The following is a 22,369-nucleotide window of genomic DNA, read 5'->3' as shown; positions in this document are numbered from 1 at the left end:
ACAATTAACTGGTGCAGCCTCCTCGGGCTTTAAATTATTATGATTTAATTTTATGACATTTCGGGTGCATATTGTTTTACTTTGTGTTCAAAAGGTAAAAGAAAATGTCTTAAAAGATATTCAGTTTATAGTCATCATGGTATTGGCTGAATATTGGTATCCGGGGCGGGGCATATGATGAGGAGGAGAGGAGAGAAGAGAAGAGAGCTGAAAGTTGGCTGCGGTGAACGAAACTTGAATCGTGTCTAAAGAGTTATGCTAGAAAAGGTATGCTTTAATTAAATTCACTGTTTTGATAAACTGCAGTATACGAAATCCTAAGATGTTACATTAACGGTAACTACAACAGCGGAGACACGGGACAAAGATTTCATCCAGAGTTACCGGAGGCGCACTGTGGTGCTACCTGGCACCGTTGAATTTTCATGTCCACCAAATGCCATCTCGAGTCGCCACGTGAGCTCAATATAAAGAGGTAGACATTACATATTGTTTGTTTCGTTTATAGGATGCTACTTTTATTTTTTTCTTTGAAAAGCGCTTATACATGTTTTGGTCGAATTTTAACTATATTAGGGTTTAAGTCGCAAAAGCCTATCTCATGTCCACTGCCCTGTTCTATTGACTAATATACTAGCCATAATAATATCTACATATCTAAGTATACTGTATGTGCAAAAGTCTTAGGCCACCACCACCAGACTTGTTGTTTTAGAAGTTGTAATGTCCATCCGTATTTATTTTTCAATCTATTTTATTAAGATACGAACAAAAATACAGGAAATATGTACAAAAAAATTATAATTTTCAGGGCTAAATGTCTTTTTTAGGCATTGTTGGTGTTTAGTGTGACCTCTCTTGGCACTAGAGATCCAGCCTGATCTCACAAGAAATTGTACATATTTTACGAGTTGGCTAATTCGTATCAATTTATACAAAGTTAATCATGCAAAATTGTATGATTCTCATAAAAAACGAACCCCTAACCCCAAACCTAACCCCATTATCACGGGTCAAGGCAAATCGTTCCAAAACTTACAAATGTGGTTGTATGAATTAAAGGTGCAGTGTGTAAATTTAGCGGCATCTAGTGGTAAGGTTGCGAATTGCAACCAACGGCTTAGTCCACGGCTCACCCCTCGCTTTTGAAACACATAGAGAAGCTATGGTAGCCGCCACCGGGACAAACATGTCATCGTCGGAGAAAACTTCGTAAAAAAAATTGTCCGTTAAGGGCTTCTGTAGAAAAATGGCGGCACAGAATGGCGACTTCCATGTAAGGGGTGTATGTTGATAAAAAGGTCTCGTTCTAAGGTAATAAACACATAACGGTTCATTATGAAAGGTCTTTATACACCCCTGATAATATAGTTTTGTATATTATTTTGCATTTCTGTCAAGAAATCCTTCTAAAAATTACACACTGCACCTTTAATACGAATTAGCCAACTCGTAAAATATGTACGAGGCCAACGTATGCAATGTTAACTTCCACACTTTTTCCACCTTAAACACACCTCTATTTGGCTTTGGTCTAATCCATGTTGGCTTCGGCTTCTACAAAAGGTTAATTTGGGCAAATTCAGATGGGGCCAATAAGGAACCCATGGACAAACTTGGGGCCCATCCTTTAAGCCCATATGGTGCTTACTTTGGCCCCACCTATAAATGTTTGCATGGCAGTAGCTAAAGGTGATATTTGAGATTTGTTTTTTGGTGTTTGATAAGGTACAGTTAAAGGACTGTAAAGTATCTCCTGTCGCCTACTTAAAATTCATATACTGATTAAGTTTTGTTTACTGTCCATGTACAAGGGTTTTGTGTGGATGTTAATCCTGTTATCTTCTCTGACAGAATGAACAGGGAAATAAACATGTTTTTCTTAGAAACGTCTGGAGACAGGCTTAACAGGACAGACAGGTTTTAACCAAAACTAAAACTCGAAGAAAAGTAAGTGACATGCAGCAGCCGGATTGTTTTTCATGGTACGTACACTTACTTTATAAAGCTGTTTTTGTTAAGTTTATTACATTTTCCTTAATATAACTATTCTGTAAAAAAATTCCGTAGAAATTTGCAGCTGGGTTGCCGGTAACTTACCGTAGATTTAAATTTATTTTATTTACTGGCAACATTTTGTTCAAAGTTAAATGAACATTAAACATTTACAAGTCTTTGTCTTTACAGAATAAAACAGCATCAAGCAAAACACTCTGGGAAACAAAATCTGAAGCAAAAAACTGATAAAGGTTGATGATGATTTCTGGTTCCCGGAGTGCTTTGCATGAGGCTGTTATTGTATATTTTTGTTCTGTAAAGATAAAGACTTGTTAATGTTTAAAATGTATTTGACTTTGAATAGACTCTTGCCAGTGAATGACATGGATTTGGGTCTGCGGTGATTTGCCGGCAACCCAGCTGCAATACCATTGTAATTTCTACGGATTTTTTTTACAGTGTATAAAACATGCCTGTTTAAAGCCATATGTATTTAGTGAGTTATTCTCAATAATACTTTGGTAACGTAACTTAAGTTTGCACTTAAAACAGTGTTTTATATTATATTTGATTGATTCATTATAAAATTCAATACGACTCATCATGAAAAATATTTATGTATCCAGGGGCGGAGCGGGGGGGTGGCTTTTGGGGCTCGAGCCCCGAATGTTTTTTCAAAAGCCCCGAATCTTTTCAGATCTGTAAAATGAATTCATCCAGGACGCTAGGTGGCGGCACTCACCTTACACTCTCCGGTCCCCCACTCAACTGAAAATGAATAAGAGATGCGTGTTGACGGCAAAATAACATTCTGAATCTCCCCACAGTAAACGCATTTTCAAAGTGTTTTTATTATTACAGTGCCTTCGTTATTACTGTAAGTGTATATTTATAGTTATGTGATGTAAATACTGTTAAATAGCGTCAACTGATATATTATCTGCATGGCTAACGTCTAACTTACTGTGGTGCTCTGGTCTAGTCTGCCTCATTGGTCATTGGTAACGGTGTATTTAAAGTACATTTAATAACAGTGAATTAAAAAACTTGCTCATTGTTGCATATATACTTTTTTATAGATGGATATACGATTTATATTTTTAAAGACGTCAGAAGTAAGAAGGTGAGAAAGTATATAGTTTGTTAGGTATGTTTTGTCCATATGCATTTGAAATTCGCAATGATTTTACCTCAGAAATACATTGATAGACAGTTATAAAATGTGAATCCCCAATCTCTTACATTAAATTATCCTTATGTGTGATAACTGTCAGTGCAAATAGGAAGAGAGGAGGGTGGAGAGAGATCACAGATAGACAGAAAGAGAGAAAGAGAAAGAAACGCTTCCATAAGCAGGTGAGAAATTGTTCTGTCAATGAAGTCAAACATTTTTATTCTTATGTAGCTTTAGTTACTGGATTAGCCTTCAGCAAACATGTTTGCCTATTTTTGGATAAGAGAAGTTAAAGTATCATTGTCAAAATTTGTTATGTTGCAGTTTTAAAATGACAATACCAGTGTTGGGTAAGTTACTCAAAAAAGTAATTAATTACTAGTTACTAATTACATCTTCAATCATGTAATTAAATTACTTTACAAATTACTCCAAAAAGTATTTAATTATTACTAATTACTTTCTAAATCCTATTTAGTACATGATACAAGAATAGGCTTGAAATGGCTCGAAGAAACAATATATAAAAGTACATCAATTATTCTGGTCCCACTTTAGGGTTCATTTCTCTCTATTAATTAACTATTAACTACTTTTGCCTCAATATATTCCAACTACTGCTGATTAATACTAAAGTAGTTGTTTATTTTAAGTATTTGTAGAAATGGGGAGGGTTAAGGGTGTAGAATAAGGTTTTGCAGAATCAGGCATTAATATGTGCTATTTAAGTAGGCCTACTAAAAAACATCTCAGTAATATTAATGCTAATAATCAACCAGTTAATAGTGAGAATTGTAAACTAAAACCATGTTAAATCCACTATTTATTATAGTATACATAATTGTTCTACAGTCCATAGACAGTATTTAGTTACATCAGAAGTAACTGTAATTCGATTACAAGAAAAATAAGAGTAATCCCTTACATTACATTTTCAAGTAATTAAATTACAGTAACAAATTACTTAGTAACTAGTAACACCCAACACTGGACAATACAGAGAACACTTAGATTAAAAAATAGTTTATAAAGCTTAAAAATAGTTTAAAAAATATCAACAGGGGACCAAGCTTTGAAACCCCTAGATTTGGGCTAAGCCCCCAATGTCTACAATGTCTGGCTCCACCCCTGTATGTATCGTATATAGATATGTAATTGTTCACTGGAGTATTTTGTGGAAAAACACCACTTTATTAATTATTCTGGGGGATATATAGTACTGAATAATATCACATTCATCTGCTGAAAAGGTTAATGTTTTAGGTTCTTTTGGGACACGTTTTTTGATTCAGAAAAGCATTTGTGTTTGTAATTCAAAATTTTCATGTGGTAAACTTTCAATGCAGCACAAGTATTTTAAACCCATTCTATTTTCTAACGCCTCGTTTAGAAAGATATTTTCTCAACAAACTGTAATCCAGCTAGTCAGTAAAATCTAATTCTTCTGGTTTTGTTTGTAGATTACCATGGACAGCAAGTGTACTTGATTTCCCTGATCCATGGGGGTTTCTCTCTAAAAAAACTACCTTTTTTAAACATATATTTAAAACATAAGCATTTTGAATTAGATGTGTATCCTGAGATATTGTGTCTGTGTTCCAGAAAGAGGTACATTTCTCATTTTAACATGTTTACATGACAACTATTGCTTTATTCTGAATGCAAGTTGCTTTTGTGTACAATTATGTGTACATATATATCAGTCCTTATGTTCCCTAATAATCAAACCCACGCTTTTGGTGTCCCAGGTGTCTTACAGGTCCAAACAAAAATGTGCCGTTTTTTAGTGTATTATTTAAAATTCAAATTGTGCTATCATTTTAGCTCTCTGTGCACTAAATGGTGCTGTGGATGGATAGTGCAGATTAAGGGGGCTTATTCTTGTAATAAAACCTGCTTTCAATGTCCCAACAGGAGTGAAATCTGAATGACCGAAATTTTCACTTGCAAAGAATGGTTTACCAAAACAAAGTTAGGTTAATCTTTATCACATTTTCTAGGTTGATAGAAGCACTGGGCCCAATTATAGCACTTAAAAATGGAAAAAGTCAGATTTTCATAATGTCCCTTTTTAAAAGTGACAATTTTACAATATAAATCCCATTGAATCAATATCATGTTTGCGCCATCCATTAAATATTGAAAAAATATTGAAATTTTAACAAACCACCATTATGGTGGTCAGCGTCTTTTTTATAAGTTACTGAAAGCAATGCACATATCTCAGAAAAAGCTAGTCATGGGATTTGTGATTGTTGTAAAGTTAATTTGTTTCAGTTTCTTTTAATTATATTTGTGTCCCCAGTTGTAGTTACCGCTGGGCTGCAGATACTGTACCCTGCAAGCAAGCCTACGATGGTCCTTTATGGGCCCACTTACGGCTTGTCTAAGGGCCCCGCGCAGGTTTGCTCATTGGCAAAATGTTGGCCCTTTAGCGCTGGCCCTGCACGGGCAGCCCTCACTAAGCCCCCAGGAAGCCCTCACACAGAAAAATCCCCAGAGTTAAATAAACACTGCTGGATGTATATATTCTCCCAATCTTACAGAGTGTTAAAAAGTAAAAATGAAGCAGAATTAAAAGCTCTGTTATCATTTTTCTCAACATCTCTGTCTGAAATCTAAAATTGCATTTCACATCTTACTTTAGAGTCATTTTCTTAACTTAGGTTTAGATGTTGGCTTTTTCATTTAAAGTCACTATTATATTGTGATCAATGGTTGTTTTAGTTGGACTTTGACCCTTGAGTGTTTGCTTGTTAGTGTTTTCTAGCTGCAATATCTAAGTGTGTTTGAAACACATGTTATAGCAAAGAAAAGGCAATTGTCTAATTGAATATTGACGGCTGATACATAAACATTATCAAACATAATCATTTAATGAACAGATTTATTAATATAGTCCCCCCCATTAGAAGCATCCTTTTCTGTTATTAATAAATTACTACAGTGTAAGAGGCCAGTCACACCAAAAGCGCTTTAAAAGCTTGCAAACGCACTGCTCTTTTTTTTTTAAAAGAGCAGTGCGACGCGGCTTTTCATATTGCTAAGCAACCACAGAGTCAGCTGTCTTGTCAATCAAATATTGAAGCGTGAGCGCTCTTTTGCTGTTAACTGTCATATTAGCAGAAACTTTAAAAAGAGGACGCTTGCTCTGACCTTGTTTGAGGATGAGAGGTGCACAAACACACAGGAGAGAGTGAGCGAGTGAAGTCCGGTTCTTCAAAGCAACTGTAAACTTCCCTCACCACAACGTAAGGCCCGCCTCTCCCCTCATTCGATTGGACAATGGAAAGACGCGAATGACGTCGGGTGCTTCTCCGCTCTCAGCGCTCCTTCAGAAACGCGTGCGCGGCAGGCGGCAAAAAAACGCCCATAGAATATCATTCAAAAAAGGCGCCTCCAACTGCCATAAACGCTATTGGTGTGACTGGCCCCTAAGTCCAAGACTCTCATAGCAGTTTGTCATTCTGAATGATTTTGATAGTGTGCACATAAACATTAACCACTGCACAATGTAGATGCACAGACATCAAGAATGAGAGTATGAATCTCAACAATGGTGACAAAGAAAATGGTAAAAAAATTCATTATTTATTCATGCCGCAGTGCATTCTGGGAGTCCTGGATGAGATTTGTAATTTGTTGATACTCAGCATGCATTGCAGCATGAAGCTTTTCATTTTATTGTCACCATTGTTGTAATTCATACTCTGATTCTTGATATTTGTGTGTCTAACATTTTATTGCGGTTAATTTTGAGTGTCAGTGTTTTAAAATTCTTCTGAAAGACAAACTGCTTTGAGAGAGCTGGATCTCATACTGTAGTATCACATTATTGTTAGAGAAAGATGCTTCTTATAAGTGTGCAAACAATAAATTAATACATAAGTTTTTATATGATGATGTTTAAACTTTATTTACTGTACTGACCACCACCAAAGGATCACACTCTGCCATGACAAACATGTCTTAAACACACAAAGTTACAGCAATCAAAAGAATGAACAAGGCAAGAGTCAAGAGTCAAGTTCAACTAAATCAAACACTGATCACAACAATGATAACTTCAAATAAAACAAAATCTAAACCTAAAGTAAAAAAATGACTCTACATGTAAGATGTGAAATGCAATTTTAGATTTCAGACAGAGATGGTGAGAGAGAGGATAACAGAGCTTTTAATTCTGCTTCCTGCTTTGCTACTGTTCGGACGCTTTTACTGTTCGGACGCTTTTAATCCTACTTCCTGCTTTGCTACTGTTCGGACGCTTTTACTTGCGCTCTGTGCTTTGCGCTTTTGCTTTTTCGCTTTTATCTTTTGATTCAACTACCAGCAGTTCAGCACAGTGCTCAAACTAAACAATTGGGCTCTCAAACTAAACCTACAAATTCCTGGAACTATATTGATATTTGGAATATTCAACAACTTGGGGTTTCTATCATAGCAGTCTACCAGTCTGCTATTGCCGGCAGCTGACAATCCTAAAACAGGACAACACAGCTGCCCACACTCAAACAGAAGAAAAGAAGAAAAAATGCCTTCTTTTGGATCTCAATCCACCTGCTGCTCAAACTGACACAGACTTTTACAAAAGATTGCGGTTCTCGAAACAAAGTTACTTGTGACGCTGCCGACCCTGCCAGAACATACAGCGGAGCTTCATCGTGGTCCTTCTCAACATAAAGCTGGTGAGTCCTGTGAACCTAATGCTTATAAACAGGTCATAGTGAGCTCAGAGAAACCTAAAGTAATTGAAGACACAAACCGATGGCATAAACAGGGTGAGAGACCCAAAAGTGCTCAAGACATTAGACTGTCACGAGTGTCACAAATTGCTGCATTAGCATCATCTACCCCAGATATGGGTACAACTCGAGTAGCCAATATTGGTATTCTACCACCCCCTGTACGGCTTGAAAATAGATTTGAAGCACTAATGAGTTTGGGTGAAGAATCCCCAAATGTTAATGGACACAGATCACATCAACCAGTAGCTTACAGAGCTAACAGACGCTCAATATCTTACAGGCAGCGGCGCTCCGCTCAGACAGCAGCCGAGCCAAACACGCTGATAGTGGGTGACAATATTATCAGAAACTTTGAAAGCAAGGCTACCCGTACATACTGTTTTCCTCGTGCAACGGTTTCTGATGTTAACAAGGAACTTGGCAACATTCTGATGAAACATAAGTCTGTCAGTCGGATTGTCATACATGTGGGAAAGAATGATATTCGGAAAGAGCAGTCTGAGCTCCTTAAGGTGGATTTCAATGAACTTTTTGAAACACTTGCAAGACTGAAAGTTAAATCTTTCATCAGTGGACCTCTCCCAGCCCGGGGAACAAATATGTTTTCTCGGCTACTAAGTTTAAATTCATGGCTGCAAAAAACCTGCACCATGAGAGGACTGAATTACATTGACAATTTCAATATCTTCTGGAGCCAAAGGCAACTTTTTAACACAGATGGTATCCACCCAAACAAACTGGGTTCTAGGTTTCTTAAAGACAATATCTTTTTCTACATTCTTAATACATCAGATGAGTGTGCCATTACACTACTGAACAGCGGAAATGACCACAGGATTTTACACCAGCACCTGGATGGACATTCAGAAGACAAGGATAAAACTCTGCAGTCACAACTACTGTTCACAGACACAGCTCAGGCTGAGCCCTGCCCACAGACCTCGCTACAGCTGGATTGTGAATCAACACCCAAGGACGTTTCTGTTGATAATGACCCGAGGAATGATAACACTCCCTCCCAGCCTTCAGGAACACCAGAATCACAGCTGATGTCGTCACACTCTCTCTCCCTCTCTCCAACATCACCACTTCTGGGCTTTTCAGAGAAAATGGAGAAACTGGTATCTGCTGGAACAAAGCTCTCCCACTCTATTGCTGCGAGTCCCCAAATATCAACCAAGAAACGGCGGGCTCCTCAACCACCAAAGCCTTCGGGCCCAGCCCGCCCTCCCCCTCCATCTGAGAGAGCACTCCGACCTCTGCCTCAACGTCAGGGATCACACCAGCCCTCATCTGCAAACAGCACTGGTAACTGATGTGTGTTGGGTTCCCGCTACGTCAGCAGTAACAATCATAAATATTTTAAGAACAAGCGGGTGCCCGATGTCCCTTTAGCTTTCCCTATCTCTGTCCTGACATGTGATAGAAAGATGAAGGCCGCCTCCAGCCGCACAGCAATTCTATTTAATCTACTGCCTATTATACGTCATTCTGAGATTGATACAGTGCCAAAACCAGTAACTGTTAAGTTAGCACTTCTGAACATCCGTTCACTAAAGAACAAATCCTTTTTAGTTAATGATCTTATCACCACCAACAACCTGGACTTTATGTTTCTAAATGAAACTTGGTTAGATGACAGCTGCAGTGCTACAGTCCTCAATGAATCAGCCCCACCCAACTTTACCTTTATAAATGTCTGTAGAGCTCTTAGAAGGGGCGGAGGAATAGCTGCTTTATTCAAAGATGCCTTTCAATGCAAGCAAGTGTTACATGGTGATTACCAGTCTTTTGAATATTTGTGTATTGCTTTAAAAGGTACACCACGCATTCTGTTTACAATTATTTATAGACCTCCCAAATACACCTCAGCATTTGTTGATGAATTCACAGAACTTTTATCAACAATTTCCTCTGAATTTGATTATTTTGTTATTGCTGGAGATTTTAATATTCATATAGACAATGCAGAAAACAATGCTGCAATTGAACTGTTAAATGTTTTAAACACCTTTGATCTGACCCAGCACGTGCAAGGTCCTACACACAATCGGGGACACACTCTTGATCTGCTCATTAGCAAGGGTCTAAACATTTCATCCACTGTAATCAAGGATGAAGCACTATCTGACCATTTCTGTGTTTACTTTGATTTATTGATCTGTCCTGCCACTGATGCTAGATCTGTCTATGTTAAAAAAAGGTTCATAAATGAGAACACCAGTGAGGTATTTATGAATGCTATATCAATGTTGCCAAACATATCGGCAGACTCTGTTGATGTTCTCCTTGAAAACTTTAACATAAAAGTTAAAGATGCCATTGATGGTATAGCTCCAGTAAAGGTCAGGGTGATCACTGGCAGACGTAAAGCACCCTGGAGAAACACAACAGCAGTACAGCACATGAAAAGAACATGCAGAAAAGCTGAACGTATGTGGCGGAAAACAAAACTTGAAGTACATTATAGCATCTATAAAGACAGTCTTCGTGCTTTCAATGTAGAACTAGGCACAGCTAGACAGACCTTCTTTTCAAACATTATAAACAAAAACATAAACAACACTCGCACTCTTTTTGCTACTGTAGAGAGACTAACAAACCCCCCAAATCAAGTTCCTAGTGAAATGCTCTCTGACAACAAATGCAATGAGTTTGCAACCTTTTTCTCTGAGAAGATCAGTAATATCAGAATGGCGATCAATACGGCCTCATATTGTACTGTGATCAGTCAGATATCATTGCAACAACCTCAGAAATTAGCCATTCTCTCAGAATTTGACATAATTGATATAAAAACCTTGGAAGAAACAGTACAACATCTTAAAGCATCAACTAGCAGCCTTGACACACTCCCCACATCTTTTCTCAAAAAGGTACTTAACTGCTTAGAAACTGACCTCTTAAAAATAGTAAATACCTCTCTGATCACAGGCACCTTTCCAGAGTCATTAAAAACAGCAGTTGTTAAGCCTCTCCTAAAAAAGAGTAACCTAGACAAAACCATACTTAGCAACTACAGACCAATCTCAAATCTTCCGTTTATAGGCAAGATCATTGAAAAGGTGGTTTTTAATCAGCTGAACAAATTCTTAAACTCAAATGGCTATCTGGACAATTTTCAATCTGGTTTCCGTCAGCATCACAGCACAGAGACAGTGCTCATAAAGATAATAAATGATATTCGCTTAAACTCTGATTCAGGTAAAATATCAGTGCTGGTGCTACTAGATCTTAGTGCTGCCTTTGACACAGTAGATCACACCATACTCTTACATAGACTGGAAAACTGGGTAGGGCTCTCTGGGATGGTCCTCAAATGGTTTAAATCATACCTACAAGGAAGAGGTTACTATGTGAACATAGGTAACCATAAATCTGAGTGGACATCCATGACATGTGGAGTCCCACAGGGTTCAATTCTTGCACCGCTTCTGTTTAATTTGTATATGCTCCCACTTGGTCAAATAATGAAAAAGAACCAAATTGCTTACCACAGCTATGCAGATGACACCCAGATATACTTAGCCCTGTCACCTAATGACTACAGCCCCATTGACTCTCTATGTAAATGCACTGATGAAATTAACTGTTGGATGCGTCAAAACTTCCTCCAGTTAAACAAAGACAAAACTGAAGTCATTGTATTTGGAAATAAAGATGAAACTCTCAAAGTTAACACATACCTTGACTCTAGGGGTCTAAAGACACAAAATAAAGTCAGAAATCTTGGTGTAATTTTAGAGTCTGACCTTAATTTCAGTAGTCATGTGAAAGCAATAAGCAAATCAGCTTACTACCATCTCAGAAATATAGCCAGAATTAGCTGTTTTGTCTCAAGACAGGACTTAGAGAAACTTGTTCATGCTTTCATCACCAGCAGGGTGGATTACTGCAATGGACTTCTTACTGGGATCCCCAAAAAGAACATTAGACAGCTGCAGATCATACAAAACACTGCTTCCAGAATTCTGACCAGAACCAAAAAATCTGAGCACATTACTCCAATCCTCAGGTCCTTACACTGACTTCATGTTACATTTAGAATAGATTTTAGAGTATTGTTACTCGTTTATAAATCACTTCATGGCTTGGAACCCAAATACATGACAGATATGCTAACTGTATATAAACCTAAAAGATTACTCAGATCATTAGGATCAGGTCAGTTAGAAATCCCAAGGGTTCACTCAAAACAAGGTGCGTCAGCATTTAGTTATTATGCCACCTCTAGCTGGAATCAGCTTCCAGAAGAGATCAGATGTGCTTCAACACTAAACACTTTTAAATCTAGATTAAAAACACATCTGTTTAACTTTGCATTTACTGAATGAGCACTGTGCTGCTTCACACTGACTGCACTTTTAACTCAAGTCACTTTTACTTCTGTTTTATTCTTTTTAACATTTTAAAGTGTTTTTATTAAAATCACATTTATTTTCTTTAATTGTTATTCTAAATTCTCATGTATCTTTGTTTTTATTGTGATTTTATTGTGTATCTATTATTTTTACATTTTCTTTTTTCTCTTTTATATATTGTTTTCTCATTTCTATGTAAAGCACTTTGAATGACCTCTGTGTATGAAATGTGCTATACAAATAAACTTGCCTTGCCTTGCCTTGCCTTGCCTTGCTTCAGTGTTACTTTTTAACACTCTGTTAGATTGGGACAATATATACATCCAGCAGTGTTCATTTAACTCTGGGAATTTTGCTGCATGAGGGCTTCCTAGGGGCTAAGTGAGGGCTGCCATCAGGGCCTGTTCTGGCCCAAGTCTGGCCCAGTTATGGGCTATTGTCTGTAATCCAGTACTGGGCCACTGTAGGGCCGTCATTCTTCGTTGTATGTGGGCCAAGGAAAACTGGTTGTGTGGGCCGGAACAAAATTTCTATCTGGGTAAACAATTGTGTAGAATTTGGTGATTTAAATTTAGATTCTAGATTTTTTCCTTGTTTGAGAATCAAAACAAATTTTGGATGATTTAACTCCAATGTAAGACGATCTTTTGTTTTCCGTAGGCACATAAACAAAAGATTTTAGCAGAGCAAAGCAATTCATTCCTTATGTAGCATTGCACAGCTTTTTTTGGTGATGTGGCTTCATTTCATTATTAAAAAGCCCCACCGGATTTGTTCTCCGGTCTAACATTAGGTATATTTACAACCTATTTCATAAATGTGGGATGTTTAAAACATTCCCTTAAACATTTTTAAAAGGCAAAGAAAAGATTGACTTATGACATCAGCTGAGGAAATAGAAGAAGTTCAAACCTTTAGCTCCATGAAAAGATTCTTATTGTCCAGGGATCGCATCAATCGTATTTTGTATGTTGTTGATGAGGTTTCTCACAGGTTGAATATCACGTCGGGATCACCACTTTGTAAGGGGACCAAATATGACCCCATCCATCCGTTTGGCCCAACGACGGAATCTAAACGGCATGGCCGAGGATTATAGCGCGTTCTGTCTTTTCCGGCACTTGCAGGTGACGTTTTGGCATTTATGCAATTTTGTATTATTATCTGACTCCAAGATAAAGTTAATATAAATCAGATTGATAATTACTTTTAACAGTTACAGAATTTAGGTGGATGTTTGGTTATTCTTGTTTAGCCCTACTTGTTATTGCATCCGTTTATTTGGCTACTCATGTCGCTTTGGACTCACGCACCAGCCGTTTATTAATATTTAATAATCATGCGGGCCCACGATCACAACCGAATCAGGCTTGGTCGCTGCTAGAGGTTAGACCATATGTTCAGAAGGCCACCTTTTATGCGTGCTCGTCTCTGAACATACTTTATTTAGTCCCCATAGAGGTGCAACTTAATTATTACAATATTTATTTCTAACCAGAGGCTCACGACCACTATCATAAAACAAACTGACCGTCTTCTCCAATGATAGCTTTGTATAATCGTGCCATAATTTAATATGCAACTTAGATAGATTAATATTGAAATAACCAGAGGTTGAGGCTCATAACCAGAGGTAGAGGCTCATCTGATTTAGAGTGGTCAGACAACATTTAATTGTTACTCTAAACAGGAAAATAGCCTCCACGCATTTCATTTAACTTAAACTAATGCCAAGTGCTAGTCGGATCTCCAAAATCCTCTGCTGATGTACTACTATGCCATCTAGTCTGGGATTTTGGACCGTAATACTAGCCTGATTTTCAGACATTGCGGTAACAAGGATACATCGTAATTTACTAATCAATAACTTTTGTAGCAACACAGAATAATCCAAACACAATTTATTAACCAGGTAGGTAAAACATAATTCAGAAGCCAATTTACATTCCAATTCAAATACGAAACAAACAAAAAAACATTGCATACCTGGTAAGGAGATGGAAATCTGGTTACAGATTCCTCAAAATAAAATGAAAATACATGATGCTATATCAAAGATACAGCATCATGGGGGTGCATTTCTAGATATTGAAAGTCCCGCTGAACTATTTTACATCATTCCCTTAAATATCCAGAGAGACAAAGCATATAGGAATTTGGTACTGATTGGTTGTTGTAAAACTCAGGGCTGTCCTTAGTTTGCATACAGTGGATGATTGGTTTATGTTTAGGATAGGAGGTGTCTATCAACATTAGAGGAAGTTTTACTTATACTTTAACATTGAATTCTGTTTTTATATGAGTGAGACCATTGTAACCACTTGCAATAAGATATTTCAATGAAAAACAAATAAGATACAGATTTTAGATTCTTTGTGCATGTAGCATTTCATATACAGTTTGCTTTGAGAGAATAAGAATACAATGTATGACACCCTAAAGGTGTGTCTTTGAAACCCAAATGTGTCTCAGTAAGAAGTCCACTGTGAATCGTGGAGAGTTGCTTTCCCGGGCACTTACTTTGCCCCCATGCAGTGCCCTTTTGGGAGGTGCTATCTTTATTCAGGAAATTGTCTTACAGTGTCGTGCGCCAACTGGTCTGTGGGTTGCTGAGTGGGGTTGAGTGTATTCCAGAGAATCAATTGGCCGATAATAAAATTGTTCAAATAATGGTCGATATATCATCAACCTCAACAATATATTGGTTGACCACTACAAAATAGCAAAAAGCTCATTATTTATTCTTGCCGCAGTGCATGTTGCAAGTCCTGGATGGGTTTTATCATTTTATCATACCCAGCATGCATTGCAACATGAAGCTTTTAATTGAATTGTTACCATTGTTGAGATTCATTTTCTGATTCTTTTTGCCATAATAGTGAGGTTTAGGTGAAAAACATCAACATCTAAACCTAAAAAGTATATTGTGTTTTTTACAACAAATTTTTACAGAACATAGTAGTGTGAAAATCTGAATTTTCCATGTTTAAAGGGGCTATGTTATGAGATTTTTTTAAAGATATAAAATAAGTATTTGGCTCATTTCCATTTTAAAGGACACACCCCAAAATGGCACATTTTTGCATGCACCTACAAAGTGGCAATTTTGCTGTAATATGTTATCTGTGGATATTCTGAGCTAAAACTCACATACGCACTCTGATGACATCAAAGACTTATTTTACATCTTTAAAAAGTCACATAATATGATCCCTGTATGCTTTTTATGTTGGCATAACGTTATTTTGTACTTTAGGAACGTTTTCAGGCCTTTCTCTGTTAGCTGGGGTTGTTACCATTGCACTGTAGCCTACCTGTTCAGTTATAGGAAGTCTTTATACACTTATATGTGCAGGCCTAATAACTGCCTCTTTCTGTAGAGGGAACGAAGAGCAGAACTACCATTAAAAAACACATCACTATAAGGATTAACTTAAAAATGAGTGTTAAAAAGGATAACTCAGCTTCTCCAGAACCTAGCTGTGTGTCTATGAACAACTCCATTCATCAGCCCCCTTATCTCAGTGATGGAACTTTGACCTCTGACCTCAGACATCTCAGCACAGACGAAAACCTACAGAATAAATTGAAAGAACTTCTTCAAGATTTACATGAACCAGTAGATGATGTTCTGCAGAAAGTTAAAAACCAACACAAAACCATCATGAAGAACAAATATGAGAGTTTATTTGAGGGAATCAAACAACGAGAGAATCAAACTCACCTGAAGAGGATTTACACACAACTGTACATCATAGAGGGAGAGAGTGAAGGAGTGAATGAAGAACATGAAGTTTTACACATGGAGAAAAACACCAGAACACAACACTTACAAGACACAACAATCTACTGCAATGACATCTTTAAACCCTTACCTGAACCAGAATATAAAACAGAGAAAAGAAGAGAGAGGAAAGACAAAATCAAGAGTGTTCTTACTAAAGGCATCGCTGGAATTGGAAAAACCGTCTCCGTACAGAAGTTCATTCTGGATTGGGCCGAGGGAACGGCCAATCAGGATGTAGATTTCATGTTTGTGTTTCCGTTTCGAGAGCTGAACTTGATTCAAGATGATCAGTACAGTCTTCACAAACTTCTGCTTGACTTTCATCCTGAACTTCAAGATCTGGACTCAAAGATTTATGATGAGTGTAAAGTTGTGTTCATCTTTGATGGTCTGGATGAAAACAGAATGACACTGATGTTTTCAGACGCTGAGAAAGTTTCTGAGGTGACTGAGACTTCATCAGTGCCTGTGTTGATATCAAACCTCATGAAAGGAGATCTGCTTCCCTCTGCTCTCATCTGGATCACCTCCAGACCAGCAGCAGCCAATCAGATCCCATCTAAATACATCAACCGTCTGACAGAAATCCAGGGATTCAATGACGCTCAGAAGGAGGAATATTTCAGGAAGAGAATCAGTGATGAACATCAAGCCAGCAGAATCATCTCACACGTCAGAAGATCAAGAAGTCTCCACATCATGTGTCACATACCAGTCTTCTGTTGGATCTCATCCACTGTGCTTCAAAACATCCTGAAACAAGACAATGAGAGAGCAGAAATCCCTAAAACTCTGACTGAAATGTACATCCACTTCCTGCTGATTCAGATGAATATGAAGAATGAGAAGTATGATGAGAGAGATCCAGAGAAACTCCTGCAGTCCAACAGAGAAGTGATTGTCAAACTGTCTGAACTGGCTTTCAAACAGCTGATGAAGGGTAATGTGATGTTTTATGAGGAGGAGCTGAGAGAGTCTGGCATAGACATCACTGACGCCTCAGTGTATTCTGGGATTTGTACTGAGATCTTTAAGGAGGAATCTGGGATACATCAGAGGAAAATCTACTGCTTCATACATCTCAGCTATCAGGAGTTTCTGGCTGCTCTCTATGTGTTTCAATACTATGTAAACACAACAATGGAAACCTTGAAGTATTTTGCTTCAGTCCAGAAATTGCTTAAAGGTGCAGTAGATGATGCTCTTCAAAGTGAAACTGGACATCTGGATCTTTTCCTGCGATTCCTGCTGGGCATCTCACTGGAGTCCAATCAGAGACTCTTAGAGGATCTACTGACACACACGGTGGAAACCTCAGAAACCATCAGGGAAATTACACAGTACATTAAAGACAAAATCAAACTTGATCATCTCTCAGCTGACAGATCCATCAATCTGTTTCTGTGTCTTCTTGAAGTGAATGATCGGACTCTGTACAGAGAGATTGAGGAGTTTGTGAGATCAGACAAACACTCAGAGAAGAAACTCTCTGCTGCTCACTGTTCAGCAATAGCCTACATGCTTCAGATGTCAGAAGTGGTGCTGGATGAACTGAATCTAAAGAAATACAACACAACACAGGAGGGGAGAAGACGACTCATACCAGCTGTCAGCAACTGCACAAGAGCTATGTGAGAGTTTTATTTTAATGTTTTCTATATTTTTTAAAGCCAAACCTCATCACCAAAGATCTGTTCTAATTTCACTGCTCTTGCATCTTGTTTTAAACATTTAAGTTCTGAAGCATTATTCAATCCCTTTAATACTGAAATGTTTTGAGTTTTCTGGGAAAGTTTTTAGTAGATGTTGGAAGGATTTTGTTTGTTTGCAGTGATTTGTTCCTATTTTAAATTTGTGTCTTTAATAGCAGTTTCAGTGATGTTGTCCAGTTACATTTGCCGATATTTATCATGTGATCAAATTGTTTTAAGCTTTCATCTATTTTTGTGCTGCATTCAACTTTATTCCAGACTTGCTGACTGTGATCTCACAGTTGAGTCCTGTAAAATGTTGTCTTCATGTCTGCATTCCTCAAACTCACCTGTGAGAGATCTGGACTTGAGTAACAATGACCTGCAGGATTCAGGAGTGAAGCTCATCTCTGATGCTCTCAAGAGTCCAGACTGTAAACTACACACATTGAGGTATTTATCTCTAGATAGTGATTTACTGATTTATAACTAAAGAGGATGAACTGACTGATGTTGATGTGTGATCTCTCTGTAGATTATCAGGTTGTATGGTGACAGATGAAGGTTGTTGTTATTTGGCTTCAGCTCTGAGTTCAAACCCATCATCACATCTGAGAGAGCTGGATCTGAGCTACAATCACCCACAACAATCAGGACGTCAGATGCTCTCTCAGATACTCGATCCCAACTCTACACTGAAGAAACTCAAGTAAGCAGAACACAATAGGAAGTACTTGGGATGCACCAAGAAGGATTAGACTTAAATCTGGTTTTAAAAAAAGGATTATTTAATATAATCCTTTTGCAGCAAACTTTAACCCTTGTTTAAAAATAATCATGGTTACATTTAAATAATAACTTTAATACAGTATTTAATTTTACAAGTTTATAGATGATCTTTAATCCTGCTGCCCATTACATTACAAATCTCAATTAGGTATATCAAGCAACTATTGAAACAATGTTAAAATGTTTTGTTTTTTATATTAATCCCATTGAATCAGTATCAAGTTAACACCCTCCATTAATTTTTGACAGAAATGTGGACTTTCAATAAACCACCATTATGTTGAACAGTGTTTGATTCTTGAAACACATATGCATTAGAAAAAAAAGATGTATTAAAAGTTAAGTTGAAATTAGTTACTGACTGTAATGTCACAGTGTGGTTCCACTTGTGATGTCAAAAAGGGAACTGATTACAACAATACTGCCCCTTTATCTGCATTAGAAGCACTGCCGTTTGGTGCAGAGAGAGAGAGAGAGAGGAAGATAATTTACAGCGCGGTTGAGTCTCAATTTCGACAGGCCGCCATTATGGTGATCAGTGTTTGCATCACATCCAAAATTGGCACATTGTTTTTATCTACGAACAACACGAAAAGGCTAGTAACTTTGCCCACGGTATATTGTTGAGCTTTTGAAACATTTCAAAATATGTGTCAAAATAAGATTTGTCCCCAAAAATCATTCCATTTGTTAAAACACTGAAAGTTGTGGCCAAATTAAGACTATAAAAACCCCACAGTGGCTGAAAACATCCCCAACAACCCATAAGGTTTAATATGTATCTTTATTTCATCTTGATTAAAAATGTATAAAATAGCACTTAATTTCTACATTTGCTCTCATTAATCAGTCCCATGGAAAGCATGCTGGGAACTGAACATCTCCAGCTTAAATTAGAAAAATCACTTTAATTAACACTTAAAGTAAACTTAAGTTAATATACTTGACTGAATCATGTTCTTTCAAAATTAAGAAAAAGTTACAATTTCCATTCTGTTTAAAATGATGCAACTATACCACAACAGACAATTAATATTCTCAAAATGTGAATGTTTGCCTGTTTTTTAGTCTGGAACATGGAGGACCTTGCAGGATTACACCAGGTCTACGAAAATGTAGGTTCTTATCTCACACATGCACATAGTTCTTTTAATGTTTTGATGTTTTATAGATTTCTTAATGCTTTAATATTGTGTTTAGATGCCTGTGATCTCACACTGGATCCAAACACAGCAAGCGTTCGTCTCGTTCTGTCTGAGGATAAGAAGACGGCCACTTATGTGAAAGAACCTCAGCCGTATCCTGATCATCCAGAGAGATTTGAAGGTGTTCCTCAGGTTCTGTGTAAAGAGAGTCTGACTGGACGCTGTTACTGGGAGGCTGAATGGGAAGTGTGGGCTCGTATAGCAGTGACATATAAAAACATCAGCAGGAAAGAAGGGAGTAACAGTATGTTTGCACTTGATGAAAAGTCCTGGAGGCTCTTCTGTACTGTCGATGGATATGATTTTTGGCACAATAATAAAAACAAAGCCATCCCTCCTCCTTCACCTCCATCTAATAAAGTAGGAGTTTATCTGGACTGGTCAGCGGGCACTTTGTCCTTCTACAGCGTCTCTGATAAACAAAAACTCACACACTTACACACAGTCAACACAACATTCACACAACCTTTATATGCTGGATTTGATGTTCGTAACAGAACGTCTCTGTGTCAGATTTAACTTCATGTGAGCAATCTAATTTTGAGAAATTACTTTATTTTCCTGGTAATTTTTATTATTCAAATTTGGCTTTGTGATTAAAAACACAATTTTCCTGTGATGTGACAAACCCAGAATACATATTTAATATCAGGCATGATATTATTATATATTATTTCATATCTCTCCCTTATATATTATGCTCCTATGACCATTACACTACAGAAAGATGACAATGACCAGCCGCAATGACCTTGTAAACAATAATATGGAGACAGAACTGCAGGCTTTACAGAAGTTCAGCTGTTACTTTAATCAGCTAGTTTTAAACAGTACAGTTGTTAAAACCTAAACTCTTATTCAAAGTATAATGTTTTATAGTCATTTTTTAAAGAGTTTAAGGCACTAAGGGACCATTTTCTCTTTGACCTTTTTTAATCTAGGACTAATTAATTTAAGGGTTGAAATCATATTTGGAGGGTAAACATCAAAATAGACACCAGTGCAAACATGCAGGCCAATCCATATACTCTCAGTACCAGAGTACTTAATTTTTACAATCACACTAAATATTCAACACTAGCTTTTTATTTATTTTTTATTTTTTTTTGATACTGCATATAAATTTCCTGTATTTTCTGATTGTATTTGAATAAAGAGATTGAGAAATAATAATATATGATCATTATAACAAAACAACTAATGTTAACATGAAGGTAATGATAATGATAACAATAACTATAAAAATATAGTTTTAAAAATCTTTTATATGAAAGAGAATAGTGGAGTTCACACCACAACTATAACGATAAATATACAATGAACGATATCGTTAGGATCCCTTTCTGAACATTTATTCCTAACTGATGAACGATAAACCATTGACTGCCAATCAAATCTATTTTAACTTTAAGTGCACTTGAAGCTCATTGCTGAGGTCTATACCATTACCTCAGGTATCCAGCGCTGATAAGGTTGATAAGAGATTACACAAACTATTAAATTCACTGTTTAGAGTTGTTAACGTGAACATAACATGTTGAGGACATCTGCTGGTTACCCGCTGTGTAAATGCAACACGAACAGCTTGTTTACATATTCAGTGATATGCAAACAATTGAAAAAGTTTTTATTACAAGAAATATTCAATATTAAAGGCAACTGGTTTGCGCGAGTGCCATGCACGTGAGCGAACACTGTAAAAAATACTTTGCTGCCTTCAAGTTTTTTTGTTAAATCAACTCAGATTTACAAGTCCTGTCAACAGAGATGAGTTGTTTCAACTTAATTTAATGAGAAAAGTCAACTTAATTTTATAAGTTATAACAACTCACCTGTAGTTATAACAACTCATTTCTAGTCAAGATAAATAATAGTAAGTTGAAATGACTTGTAAATCTGAGTTGATTCAATAAAAATTTTAAGGCAGCAAAGTATTTTTACAGTGAATTAGCAAAAATGTAACCTTATCGTTCAGTGATGTGGACGCTAATATAGTTATAGTTAATAATAATAATAATAATAGATTTTATTTGTAAAGCACTTTACATTTACTGTATGGCAAATCTCAAAGTGCTACAGTAAATGTCATAAAAATATCATAAAAACCTGATAAAACAGCAGTAAACACAAGTTTAAAAAGGTTCATTTAAATTCATAGGCTGCAGAACAGAAAGCCTGATCACCCATGGTGCTGAGCTTGGTCTTGGGGGGGGGGAATACAAGGTCGCCCTTCTCACCCACCAGTGCATTTATGGAAAATGCATTGGTGGGTGAGAAGGGCGACCTTGTATTCAATCCTGGCGTGAATGGGGAGCCAGTGAAATGAATGAAGAATGGGTGTGATGTGATCATATTTTCGCACTCTCATCAGGATCCTTGCAGCGCTATAAATATTGCAGTCTCTGCAGGTGTTTATTAGAGATCCCAATTAGAAGTGCATTACAGTAATCCAGTCTGGAGGAGATAAGGGCCATTCTACCGAATTCGTGCAAATTGCTGTCCCGGAACAAAAAAACTAATTTAAAACGCATTAATGTAGGAAAATGTTTGATAATAAAAAAATATAAGCAAATAGCAATCAAAACCCAAAGTAATATTTGAGGTAGCGTCAGGTTT

The 22,369-nt window shown here is 37.0% G+C and overlaps 2 protein-coding genes across 2 annotated transcripts in view; one reads left to right on the top strand and one right to left on the bottom strand.

Annotated features, from left to right (window-relative positions):
* Positions 1-22,369, bottom strand: part of LOC129445366 (basement membrane-specific heparan sulfate proteoglycan core protein) — a 193,769-nt gene that overhangs the window by 26,212 nt on the left and 145,188 nt on the right. The gene's annotated exons all lie outside the window — the stretch shown is intronic.
* The window catches only part of LOC129445300 (uncharacterized), a 48,313-nt gene continuing 27,889 nt past the window's right edge, over positions 1,946-22,369 (top strand). Inside the window, 5 exon segments of the mRNA XM_073860046.1 lie at positions 1,946-1,985; positions 15,662-18,212; positions 18,295-18,468; positions 19,617-19,663; positions 19,749-20,261. Coding sequence (XP_073716147.1) covers positions 15,721-18,212; positions 18,295-18,468; positions 19,617-19,663; positions 19,749-20,261 — 3,226 coding nt within the window. The 5' untranslated portion in view covers positions 1,946-1,985; positions 15,662-15,720.

Source organism: Misgurnus anguillicaudatus, chromosome 3 (assembly GCF_027580225.2).
Source record: "Misgurnus anguillicaudatus chromosome 3, ASM2758022v2, whole genome shotgun sequence".
NCBI classification, from domain to species: Eukaryota; Metazoa; Chordata; class Actinopteri; order Cypriniformes; family Cobitidae; genus Misgurnus; species Misgurnus anguillicaudatus.
This window is presented reverse-complemented; position numbering and strand designations above follow the sequence as displayed.